Source organism: Eubalaena glacialis, chromosome 3 (assembly GCF_028564815.1).
Source record: "Eubalaena glacialis isolate mEubGla1 chromosome 3, mEubGla1.1.hap2.+ XY, whole genome shotgun sequence".
NCBI lineage: Eukaryota > Metazoa > Chordata > Mammalia > Artiodactyla > Balaenidae > Eubalaena > Eubalaena glacialis.
The window spans coordinates 51,296,906-51,309,816 of record NC_083718.1 but is presented as its reverse complement, the minus strand read 5'-3'; the positions used below and the strand labels follow the sequence as shown (position 1 = coordinate 51,309,816).

General features: G+C 50.1%; 1 protein-coding gene across 2 annotated transcripts; it reads right to left on the bottom strand.

The window, feature by feature from the left end:
• Positions 1–6,973: 6,973 nt before the first annotated feature.
• On the bottom strand, positions 6,974–12,677 carry RGS16 (regulator of G protein signaling 16). Of its 2 annotated transcripts, none has more exons than XM_061185642.1 (5): positions 12,532–12,677; positions 11,530–11,640; positions 10,683–10,747; positions 10,227–10,393; positions 6,974–8,798 (listed from the first exon to the last, which is right to left on the bottom strand). In XM_061185642.1, exons 1-5 carry the CDS (start codon positions 12,573–12,575, stop codon positions 8,592–8,594), a joined length of 594 nt encoding a protein of 197 aa, XP_061041625.1. In that variant the 5' UTR covers positions 12,576–12,677; the 3' UTR covers positions 6,974–8,591. The 2 variants fall into 2 exon arrangements, with proteins under 2 accessions (XP_061041625.1, XP_061041626.1); XM_061185643.1 differs by having other exon boundaries at positions 10,683–10,744.
• Positions 12,678–12,911: the final 234 nt, after the last annotated feature.

The window sequence follows — 12,911 nt, the reverse complement described above, 5'->3', positions numbered from 1 at the left end:
TAACTGATTGCTGAGGGCTGATTTGATGTCCAAGATCGTGCTGCTCAGCCTTCAGCCTTTCAGGTCACAGCATCCAGCTCCAGCCTGACCACGTTGTTCCAAACCCCCTATCTTCCTGAGGGAAATGAGTGGTAAATAAACATTTATTGAGCACCGACAGGGTGCCCGGCACTATGTTCATTGCTTCACAAGAGACTCGGACCCAGCCAACCCCTAACAATCCTGATGATGATGAAACTGAGGCTCCAGGAAGCTAGATCAGCCCAAAGCCCAAGCTCCTTCACTCACCTGGGTGCTCTCAACTCACCGCCCTGAGGCAATGTGACCTCCTGGAAAGGGCACAAGGCTGGCAGTCTTGAGACCTGGTCCTGCAGCCAGAGCTGTGGCTGTTTTGCTGAGTGACCACAGGCAAGTGGTTGAACAATGTTGGGCCTCGTTCTCTCACGTTAATATGATTTTTAAGATTCCTTTCTGCTCTAGAAGTTCTGTTCCTGACCATTTTCCTAGCACTGAGTTGCACGCTGTATACTGAAGGCTACAATGGGAAGTATTCCTGTCCTCAAAGAATATTCAGTCTTGCCGGGAGACAAACTTCCTAGAGGGTCATGAACAGCGAGCAAGATGTGGTAACATGTTGGTCACCAGTGGCCCCTTACACCCCAGTGACTCCCAAGCCTCTCTCTCTAGCCCCAGCCTCTCTGCTGAACTTCAGACCCGCAAATCTAGAACATGTCCCAAACAGAGATTCTCATCTCTCCCTAAATCTGCTCCTTTCCTTTTTCTCCATCCCCGTGAATGACACCGCCTCCTGAATGCCACTCCTCATTCTCATCCCAATCCCAAGTCTCCTACTTTCATCTGCAAGGGGATGACGACCTCAGCCCTTACTATCGCTTACTCGAAGAAACTGATGCCTTGCTTCTCAGCCTCTAATCTAGTATTACCTGCTTCACTGACTCACCATAGTGTTCAGGACAAAGTTCAAAATCCTTAACCCATCATTCGTTCAATTAATATTTATTGAGCACTGACAATGTTGCCAGTGACTATTCTAAATGCTTGGGATACAGTGATCTATCACACAAATGCCTCATGGGGGTCTTCCTGGAGCTTGCATCTTAGTAGGCAGAAATAGATCATAAATAATTGAGAAATGCAATATGTAACATGATTTCAGGTCCTGATATGGTCCTGACTGTCCCGATTCCTCATGGGCATCATCACTACTACCATCCAGTTCCCCATTACATCACACTGCTTCCCACCACCATGTCTCTGCACACGCCGCGTTTGCTACCTGAACTAATAATAATGATAAGAAGAAGAAGAATGATGATGGTAGCAAGCATTTATGTAGCTCTTTAGTATGCTCTAGGAACTGTTCTGAGCCCTTTATATATATATATTAAATCATATAATCTAATATTTATGAGGTAGGTACTGTTTTTTTAATATTTATTCATTTATTTATTTTATTTATTTGGCTGCGCCAGGTCTTATTTGCAGCATGCGGGATCTTTGTTGCCCCGTGTGGGCTCCTTTAGTTGCAGCATGCGAGATCTAGTTCCCTGACCAGGGATCGAACCTGGGTCCCCGGCATAGGGAGCTCAGAGTCTTAACCGCTGGACTGCCGGGGAAGTCCCTGAGGTAGGTACTATTTTTGACCCCATTGTACAGATGAGGAAACTGAGGCACAAAGTGATTAAGTAACTTCCCTAGTTCTAGAGATTTGGCCTACATCACTGAACACAGAGAAAGATGCCTGCCTTCATTCTTGTTGGAGAAGCCAGACAATAAACAAAATAAGTAAATTATATGTAATATGCTTTATGGGGAAAATCCTACAGAGAATAATAAGTAGAATAAGGAGGGTTGAAAATACCAGGATGGGGATTATGAGTCAAGAGATATATTTTCTAAATAATGAAGTCTCAAACTCCATTATCTAGCACCTAACTCCATTACATCCCTTACCCTTAGGATCACTCCTCCGTTGCTTAAGTGTTCTTTTTTTTTTTTTTTAAACAGATTATTTTTTAAATTTATTTATTTATTTATTTTTTGCCTGTGTTGGGTCTTCGTTTCTGTGCGAGGGCTTTCTCTAGTTGTGGCAAGCGGGGGCCACTCTTCATCGCGGTGCGCAGGCCTCTCACTATCGCGGCCTCTCTTGTTGCAGAGCACAGGCTCCAGACGCGCAGGCTCAGTAATCGTGGCTCACGGGCCCAGTTGCTCCGCGGCATATGGGATCTTCCCAGACCAGGGCCCGAACCCGTGTCTCCTGCATTGGCAGGCAGATTCTCAACCACTGCACCACCCGGGAAGCCCCTGTTGCGTAAGTTTTAAATCTTTCTTCTCCTCATAAAGTAATTTGAATAGCTGGGCCAATTTAAAAGATTCAGTAACTCTGAATTACCTTGTGATCAGCACTTAATATGCCCAGCACACCTTTCTCTTGTGGGATCTTAGTTCCCTGACCAGGGATCGAACCTGGGCCCCTGCAGTGAAAGCACGGAGTCTTAACCACTGGACCGCCAGGGAATTCCCTCTAGGTTTATTGAGAAATAATTGACGTACATCACTCTAGAAGTTTAAGTTATATAGTATGATGGCTTGATTCACACATACTCTGAAATGATTACCACAATAGGTTTAGTTAACATCCGTTATCTCATATAGCTACAATAAAAAAAACAAAAGAAGTAGAATTGCTGGATCATATGGCAGTTCTATTTTTAATTTTTTGAGGAAGCTCCATACTGTTTTCCATCCTGGCTGCACCAATTTACAGTCCCACCAACTGTGCACAAGGTCTCCCTTCTCTCTACATCCATGCCAAGAGCTTCAGTTTTTAAAGGTGATTTCAGCCCTGTTGGCTAAAGAAATCTAATTTTAACCCCCGTACCCCCTGGGCTATCTTAGCAATTCTGCTAATAATTTTCAGTTCTATTGAAATTTCACATCTTTATTAAACTGCATTAATAAACAAAACTAAAAGTTATACCTCTTGGATATAATTCCAGAGGAAGGAGCCAACTTAAAATGAGAGCAAAGTTAAGCAATTCCAAGGGAAAAGTTTGTATAGCCTGACCTGACATGGCCACAGGGAGGCAGCAGAGGGTGAGGGATAGGCCAGAGCCTTCCACAGTCAACACGGAAGCAACAGCACTGATGCGGAAATACACGAGCCTGGGTTGAGTGAGTACTGTCTGGATTGAATGGCTCAGTCCTTGATTTCCTCATCTGGAATTCTGGAATGCTCTTCATATCAGATAAAATACAGTGTGGAAACAGCTGTACTATACTTGGGAAAGTAGACTTGGAATCCTGGCTTTGAATTGTGACTCTTCTATTCTTTTCAAAAAGTCAATAAATAGTTATTGACTGTGTACAAGGTACTGTGCTGAGTACCTGGAATCAGATAATAATAATAGTTAATATTCGTGGGATATCAGCACTGTGCCAAACACTTTTCCTCCATTCCATGTTCCCTCCGAGGGGTGCACTCTTACTGCCCTCCTTTACAGATGAGCAAAGCAAGCCTTGGAGAGGCTTAGTAGCTTCCCAAGGTCATACAGCGAAGGGGCAGGTTCCAGCCCCAACATTCCAACCCCACGAGCTGGGCTGTGTATCACTCTGCCGTGGTCTGTTCTGCCCCATCTTATCAAATAATGTGGCTCCCCATCTTGAAGAGAGTGGTTTAGTGAAAGAAAAAGAGCTGTGAAGAGGCAAGTGGCAGTGCCATGTCACACATGAGGCGATCAAGGTTAGGACAGGGTGTCCTGGAATCACGGAAGTGGCAGAGATGAACTCTGGGCAGTGGATGTCTGGGAAGGAAGGTTTCACTTGAGGAGGTGAGTTTTTGCTAGATTTTCAGGAGGCTTTTTGAGGAGGGCATCCTCCTCCTCACCCCCCAACCCCTAATTAAAAGAAAGACAAAGAGGGCATTACAAGCAGAGAGCATGTGTGTAAGGGCCATCTGGGCAGGGGCGAAGTCAGGTGAGGGACTTGGGTCAGATCAGCGCAAACCTCGTACGTCATCGTTAAGAGCTGGACTTTCTCTCGTAGTCAAAGGGGAGCCACTGAAGGGCTTGAATGCAGCCACGGCGTGCTCAGATCTGTGCTTTATGGATAAAGACTGACATGGTGTGGAAAATGAACTGGAGGGGGAGAGCACTGGGGAGGGGCACCGGGTGGGAAGTCGTTTTTATAGCCTAGGCTGAAGAGGATGAAAGGTTCCTCTAAGAAATCTCAGTGAGGGTTTCCCTGGTGGCGCAGTGGTTAAGAATCCACCTGCCAATGCAGGGGACATGGGTTCAAGCCCTGGTCCTGGAAGATCCCACATGCCGCGGAGCAACTAAGCCCGTGAGCCACAACTACTGAGCCCATGTGCCACAACTACTGAAGCCCACGTGCCTAGAGCCCGTGCTCCACAACAAGAGAAGCCACCGCAATGAGAAGCCCACGCACTGCAATGAAGAGTAGGCCCCACTCGCTGCAGCTAGAGAAAGCCCGTGTGCAGCAACAAAGACCCAACACAGCCAAAAATATAAATAAATAAATAAATTTATTTAAAAACAAAAACTGTAAAGACGTCTCGGGGAGCCAGGAGGAGAAGCAGCGTCTCTCCCTATCAGGGTTAGGGGACCAGAAGGCAGTGGATATCTGAGGGGGACGATGATGACCTTGGCTTTGAATGCGCTCCATACGATGAGCCTGTGGGACGTCCAGGGAGAGGAGTCTGGTAGGAAGTTGGAAATGGTCATCCAAACGTTTCTCCTGCTGGATTTAAAATTAATCATTAACGTAAGAGCCATCTGCTAAACATGTATATGCTAGGCCCTGGGTGTAGAAAATTGGAGAGGGGGACATGCCTAAACCCCAGGAGTTTGCCGTCTGGTAAAGGGAGACAGAAAGGAGGGATGTAAGTGCTCTGATGAGGGTGAGCAGCCGTGGGGGCACATGAAGCACAGGCTTCAGGGATCAGACCCAAAGGCTCAGGGAAGGCGCCCCAGTAAGACCCTTGAGCCGGCTTTTGAAAGATGCATCCCCAGGCTGATGGAGTGATGAGAGTAGGGGACACAGCAGGGAGGTGGTCCAGGAGGCAAAAGCAAGGAGGCTTGAACAGTAGGGTGAATCTGGGAACCGTGAAAGATTTGTTTTCAAGGGGCAGGTGAGGGATTGGGAGGAGAGGCCGGAAAGGCATAAGCAGCCCACTCAGGAAGTGCTTTGCGTGCTAAGCAAAAGCCTGAAGTGCTCTGGGGGAGGACCAGAGCCAGTGAGTTTAAAGATATTGGAGACCTCTTGCTGGCTGCGTGATTTTCAGGAAATCACTTAAACACTCTGAGAACCAATACAGTAGAGGTCCTGTGTTGGTTTGAGCCTGACACCTGGGAGACGTCTAGGTCAGCCAAGAGTCGTTCTTCTTTATCTCTAATGCGTATCTACCACCTTCAGGCCACACCATGGGCTCCAAGACCACCCTGTACGTGAGAAGAAGGGCTAGGGGAGGGGAACAAGCCTTGAGGATGGTCTTGCTGGATTGAGGAGCCTGCCAGCACCCACCCCAGTCACTGGATGTCCGTCACCCCAGTTCATTTCTCCATTACTCGCCAATTACACCCACGTTTTCCTACTGGCACCCATACTGCTTCAGAAAATACACATTTGTGCCCTTGTCTAAACTTATCCAGAATCCCCACCCACCATTAAATGAGGCTACCTGCAGTTGATGGTACGGCTATTTTGGTTTTCTGCCAGGCACACAGAATGCACTAGATGCAATAAATGCATGTAAAAAAGGCAAAAAGATGGAAGGAAAGTAATGAGAAGAGGACAAGGTTCCTACCTCCCCACCTCTCTGGGTACCATCTTTCTTCTTCCCTCGTCCATCATATCCCTCGACCATCCCTCACAGACTGGACTCCCTCCCCCTCATGGTGTCACTGGGCTCCGGTCGCATCTCTGCCACTCTCTCGAGCCAGCTGCCCTGGGCATGTTCCCCTCTCAACCCCCGATGCCCCCAAGAGCTTCAGTTTCCTCATCTGTATTGTAGAGTTATCATACCTACCTCACAGAGCTGTCGTAAGGACTAAATGAGATCAGGGCCTGCCACGGTGTGTGTTCCCATCTTCCATCCCAGGCCCCTAACCTCAGAATCCCTCCTGGCATCACGCATAGAATCACCTCTTAGATCTGGGCTTAGAATGTGATTCCATGGGGTTTTCTACTCAATGTACCTGAAGTCTGGTCACTTTACTCAATTATCTTTATATAAACAGATAATTCAACGTAGAGAAGAATTTAGGGAGAACGAGTAGGTGATCGGCAGAGAGAGAGCAGACTGGATCCTTGCAAGCCTACCCCAAAATTCTTCCTAGCCCAGCGCAAACCTCTCATTCCCTCTGCCCCGGGAATGGAACAGTCCCATGTTCAAGTGGCTTCCCAAAGCTCATCTCAGAGACGTCTATGAAATTATAAGGAATACTAATTCCCTGAATTTATATGACATCTTAAAAGGATACTAATGCAAATTGGAAATGGGCAAAGGTGAAAATGGCACAGAAGTCCCCCCCAACTGATAATGTGTGGCTACTTGGCCAGGGGCAACCACCCCTTGCTCTGTTCGAAGAAGAAGAACTGGGAATGGCTTGTGCTGGGCTGGGTGGAGAGAGGAGATGGGCTCTGAAATGACAGCTGAGCCAGGTCCAATCAACACGACACAATGGCTTGACACAAGTTGGGCTGTCACCAGCTGAATGAAGTTACCCATCCTGGTGGCCACCGTTCGAACAGGTCACCAGGCAAACTTGAGCCTTTGACTTGTGCCTCTGCCCGTAACTCGAAAGCTCCCCATGCATCCTGTGTCATCTCCGGACGCCAGCTCTCCCACAAGACTCCCGCTGGCACTTCCCTCTCCCTCTTCCCCTGACCACACAGCCCTTGGAGACAGGATCTCATATTTGGGTTTTATTTTATTTCACAATAAAATAACATGCTGAAACAGGAAAATGGGGATCGAGTACATTATTCACATCTAGAAAACCAGCTCCAGTTGTCAACAATAAATAAATATTTAAACAGGGAGGAGTTCCTGACAGGTGCTAAGAGGTTTCCAGCATGTTCAAGAGGTAGAGTCCAGTGGAGAGGGAGAGAGTCAGGCCACCAGCTCCTGTTGAGATTCTCCAGTAGAGGCAAACTCAAATGACAATAAATAACAATAGCAACAACACGACAACAGCAGTAAAAATAATGTGCCATGACCACGGTCACAAAACCAACAATATGTTAGACTTAAATAATTGTCTCCTGGAGGACCTCATAGCGCAGAGAGAACAGTGTGGATTTTCCTGGGGCACAAGGGAGCTGCCCGGTTAATTCACCTCCCCAGCCTGGGCCCGGGCAGAAGTCCCACCACGGAATGTGTGCTCAGTGATGCCCTGAGGTGACAAGCTGGTTCTGATTGCCCCCAGTCCTGCTCTTCCCAGCTTCTATGGTCTGTCCAAGTTCATTGAGGTTCCTGCCTCATTTCTCCCGACACCCCAGTGAGTGTACCTCACATCCACAGGAAAGAAACACGAGGCTCCCCTTCCATCCTGGGGGATCTCTTTTTCCCTGTTCTCAGACCCACAAAAATGAAAGATGAGCTTGATTTAAAGAGGATTTTCTGGAATTGCCAAGAGATTTGTTTCTCAGGATCCTTTTCTCCCTCCTTCCACCCTGCCCGGCAAAAGAGCTGGCTCACCAAGAGGCCCCATGCCCTTCTCCTGATGGGCCCCACGTTCAACAGCAGCACGGAGCTAAGAGAGGACACATCCCAGCAAGAGGTCCTCAGCGGGCCCTGCTCACAGGTGGACCCTGCTGCACACACAGGGTCGGGGCACCCGCAAGAGGCCACCAAGGGCACCAAGGTTCATTTCACGTGAGCAAGATGGCCTCTTTTCAGGGCTCTCTACTGATCTGGAAAGGGGCTTGAAGGCCAGTATTTGAGGTAAAAATCTCATCTGGGGCAAGCATCACCTTGGTTCTCTGGCCTTGACAAGACTGCCAGGCTGGACACAGGAGTGTTGAGAAATGCAAGCTAGGGAACGCCCGGGCAGCCCAGAGGCAGGTGAAGAGGATGGGATGGGAAGGCTCCACATCCATGGTTCCCTGTGTGCCCAGGACAGTCTGGGAATTAGGAAACCAGGATGTGTCCACCGATGGACAGGCAGAACGGCTACCCTGGTTGTCTTTCCCTCACTCATTTTCAAGTTTCCCTTCATCCACAAGTTTCCCAAAGCACCCTGGAATATCCCTTGCCCCGCTGAGAACGGCCAGAGCCGATGCTGACTCTTGCACCATCCTTCTTTTCCCCCAGAGAGCCACACACAACCCTCCTCTTAAGCCCTTGGGCGCAGGTCCTAGAAGTGGGGGAACCCTCTCACGCACGGAATTCAGTCCCGCAGTGTCTGGAGGAGAGGGTGTCACCGGGTGGGCTTTTCCCTTCGCTGTGCTCTCTGGCTTTGCAGAACCCGCCCCCCGCACGGGGGCGGCGCCTCGGCTACGGGCGACCCAACCTCTCTGCCCGGCTGGCCCCCTCCCAGCCCGGAGGCTCAGGTATGCGAGGGCTCGGACGGGGAGGCGGAGGCGGCCGCGGCTTGGGCAGCTAGGTCCCGATAAGCTGGGGACTTCAGGAAGCGCGGGTACGAGTCCTTCTCCATCAGGGTGCGCGTCTTCCCCTGAGCCACGTCGAAGCACGTGGCCGTGGGTGTCTGCAGGTTCGTCCTGGTCAGCTCCCTGGTCTCGTGGTCTATGTTCACCTGTGGGAAGGAGGGCAAGCACGTGGGTGCGCGGACGTCAGGGCACGGGGTGGCAGGGGCAGGAGGCCAGCAGGCGCGGGAGGGCTGGCACGTGGGGCAGTGGAAGGCGCACTGGATTCCGAGCACAGAACCGGGGGTCTCCAGAGTTGACCATCAATGGGCTTTTCAACTCTGGGCCTGTCCCCACCTCTGATCCAGTGTCTGTCCTCCAGTCTCTCAGAATGACCCAGGATATGTTGAGAATGGGTACAAATCCAACCTCTTTTCACCCATTCCACTGTAACAACCCGGGTTCAAGTCACCACCACCTCTCTCCTAGACTAGTGCCAGCGCCTGCTACCTGGTGTCTCTCTCTTCTCCCCTTAACCCCGGGGTCTATTCTCCACCCAGCAAAAGAGCGAGCCTTTTAAAACCCAAGTCAGTTTGCTAGCAGCTCTGTTGTTTCCCGTCACTCAGAGGAAAAGCCCAAGTGTGCAATGAGCCCACACGGCCACCTGGGCTGGCACCTGGCCATCTGCCACCTGTGTGACATCATCTCTCACTCTCTCTCCCTCACTCTGGGCCCACATGGGCCCACTTGCTGGTCTGTGATCACAAAAGGCACACTCTGGTCTTTGCACTTTCCGTTTCCTGTGTTACAATGTTCTTTCCTCCTTTTCAGGTCTCTGTTCACATGTCACCTTATCAAACAGCCCACCCCTCACTTCCCTTTATAAATCAGAAAGACCTCACATCCTCCCACCCCGTACTCTGGTATTCCCTTCCATATCCTGCTTTGTTTTTATCAGAGCACAGATCATTCCCTGACAATATTTACTTAATTGGTTATTGTCATCTTCTCCCACTGGGGTAGAGACTTTTTGTTCACTGCCGTATCCTCAATGTCTATAATAGTGCCTTGCATGTAACTGATGCTCAACAAATCTTTATGGAATAAATAAAAGTGCTCAGAAAATATAATATTGTACAGATACAAAAGCAAGGCATTACTACTCTCTCTCCACAAGGTGGCGCCATATTCTCTATCAAACACAGTGGAGGCCTGGGGGGAAGGTTAAAAGGTTCACAGACCACAGACCTGAGGCAGGTCAACCAGGGGACTGAGCCAGGTTATCCTATGATGACCTGTCTCCCCAGTTGTGTAAGTGTTTTGAGCTCTAAAAAGGGCTTAGTTTACAGAAGTGCATATGGACAGAAGCCAAAAAAACACCTGCCAACCCCTCCGGTCCCACTGGTGAGTATGAGGGTAACAGCAGGCAGGGGTGGCCCAGAGCCTGGCTTTTATAGTCTGCAGCCTCCTGTGCCAAATGAAGCCACTCTATTTCTAAACTTGGCCCTTTCCTTGCTGGCCCCCCACCATCCCCAATTCTCAGTGGGGAAGGAGCAGGCAGGGTCTGCAGGATCCCTGGAATATGTCACGGCTCTGACCTCTTTGGGGGCTTCACTGCAGATGAATTCCTCAAAGATCCTGTGAGCCCGGGAGGCCAGCTTGGTAGCTGACCGGAGCTTCTTGAACTCCTCACAGGCCAGCCAGAACTCCAGGTTCTCCTCGCTGAACTCTGTCTTCAGGAAGGCGTGGAAGGCGGCCACTCCATCTGGGGTTGCAGGGAGAGAGGAAGAGACAGGTCAGACAGCGGGGACAGCCAGCCGGGAATAAAAGACGACAAGACAGCAATTGTAGTTAATGGTTCTATTTTTAGGATGTAATTTTCTCGAACAAGGACCTGCCTTTGTATTCTGAATAGAGGCTGGCACACTAGGGGATCATTATTATTATTACTACTACTACTATTTTGCCCACACTTTCAGCATCCTCAGGCTGGCTCCACGGCACATGGGTACACATGTGCCATCCACAGACAGACACAACAGGGTCCCACTCACTTCTACTGCTCAACAGCAAGTCAAATGACTCTCTCCCCCCCAGCACATCTTCTGAGAAGTTTCTGCTAAAAAAAAAAAAAGGCAGGATATTAATTTAAAAAAAAAATCAACAAACTACTGCACAGCACAAATCCTAGCCAGAACGCTGATGGAAGTTGTATAATTCACACAATTGTATAATTGTATAATTATTGGAGCTGATGCCTCAAACTCTTGGTTGGGGTTCAGGGAAATAGTTGGGTTTTCTAGAGGACAGCTCAGTAACCAGAAACCAAAGCAGGGACCTTCTGGCCCTCAGTAAATATCTAAGACTGTGTCTTCGCTGTCCAAAATTCTTTCTATTCCCCTGACTCTCAGAGCTTGTTTTGTATACTTTCTCAAGGAAATAAGGGTCTTATGAATAGAGATTATGTCTACCCATAACCCCAGAGCCTAATGCAGCACCTGGCACAGTTGATGGTCAGTATAAAAGGGCTTCCAGGTAAAGTGCATGTCAGTGGAAGTAGTCACTAATTTAAAACCCTCCAGTGGCCTTGGACCCTGCCCTTGCCCTGCTTGCATGTGCAATGACATCTCCAGGTGCGGGAGTCTGGTAACTAGACATTCAGGCCCTGGGTATGCTCATTTGTTGGTGGAATTAGAAGCCTGGAGCCATCCACCCAGTCACCCATGAGCCAGGCAGCCATAGCAGACCAGCTATGACCAGCTCCATTACAATCTCTAGGAAGAGGTCACCAACGTCCACGCTGGCATGTCCTAATTTCTCCTGGTATTTTCCTTCTCAGGACTCCTTTCCTAAATCTGGCTCCCTCTCTCTAGGGGCCCTAGGCTGTTCAGCAGGACTTACCCCTCTTTGCTGTGTTTACTGTCCCACTCGAACTTGCCAACACTCCCAGTACCGGAGCCCAGTTCTGACTTGTGAAGAAAGATCCCCAGCCGTGTCTTGAACTCTTTGGCTCTGGAAGACAAAGCACGAGCTTGTGAGGATTCTCCCTTCGCTCAGCCAGGGCAGAGAGATTTATGAGGTCCCAGAAGAGCTCAGGTTAGTGTCACTCAAATTCCAGCCTTGGGGTTCCTGGGAACCCGTAACTGTTCCCAGGGCCTAAATGTTGCCTCTCTCAGCGGTATCATGAACCCAGAAACCATGAAAGCAATATTTAAGCTGTGCCTCGGTAGGTCTTATACTTTCTGGGTCTACAGTACAGCACACATGGGCTTTTTCCCACTTAAGTCACACTGATCAATCTTTGTGCCTGTTGATTAGCAGAAGGCAGTTCAGCACTCTCTTAGACTTGTCACAAATATTTCTGGAGCTGTGTGGAAGCTGATTTCTGCCTTCATCTTTACTTTTTCTTTCCCAGCTCCAGCAAGGATTGGAGTGGGTGAGTAGCTCCCTGGGAAGCGGGCACATCCCTCACTGGGGGGGCTGCTGAAAAACACTTCCCTGCCTTTCCAGGGCCAGAGGAGGCCATGCCCCTAGACCTATGACTTAGAATGAAAACCAAGTGCTTAAGAAACCGGGGAAGACTCAGTTCTGCCTGGTGATGCCACCGTGGTTTTCCTGAAGCTGGGTCACCTGAGTAGAACTGCCACTTGTCAGAGGATGGGGAATGGCAGTAAGCAGTGGTCCCCCTGCTTCCCTTTGCTTTGCCTTCTCCATTCTTGTCGCCCATCCTTCTCTAAGACTCTAAGGGAGGCATCTGAGAACGTGGAACCAAGTTGACCTCTGCCTCTCGTCACTTGCGTCCCATTCTCCAGCCCACCCAGGTCTGCAAGCCTGCCACCGCTGCACTCCCTAAGGTTGGTGGGACTTGTTCTTCCTCCAGGCAGCTGGACAAGCTGCTCTTACCTCTCCAGGCAGGTGGTGGGGAAGGCGGCCAGGGTCCGGCACATGGCTGCGGGTGCAGGGCAGCACGTCGTGTGGAGGATGGTGACGGGCTCCAGCGGGCACCGCAGGGCGCGAGGAGGCAGAGCAGCGGCGGCCAGCGCCTGTCTGCGAAGATTGGGTTTACTCAACTGCTTGCGCCGAGCCAGCGGCTTTTATTGCCTTGGAGGGGGCGGGGCGGGGCTGCGCGCCGCCGACCAATCGGAGAGCGATACTGAGCGCGGGCGAAGGCGCAGGAGGGGCCTGGAGCTCGACGGGGCGGGGCGCCCTGCCCGGGATGCGCCGCTACCCTCGTGCAACCTTCACACCGCGGGGGTGCTCACGGGGCTAACCCCCTCCTCCGG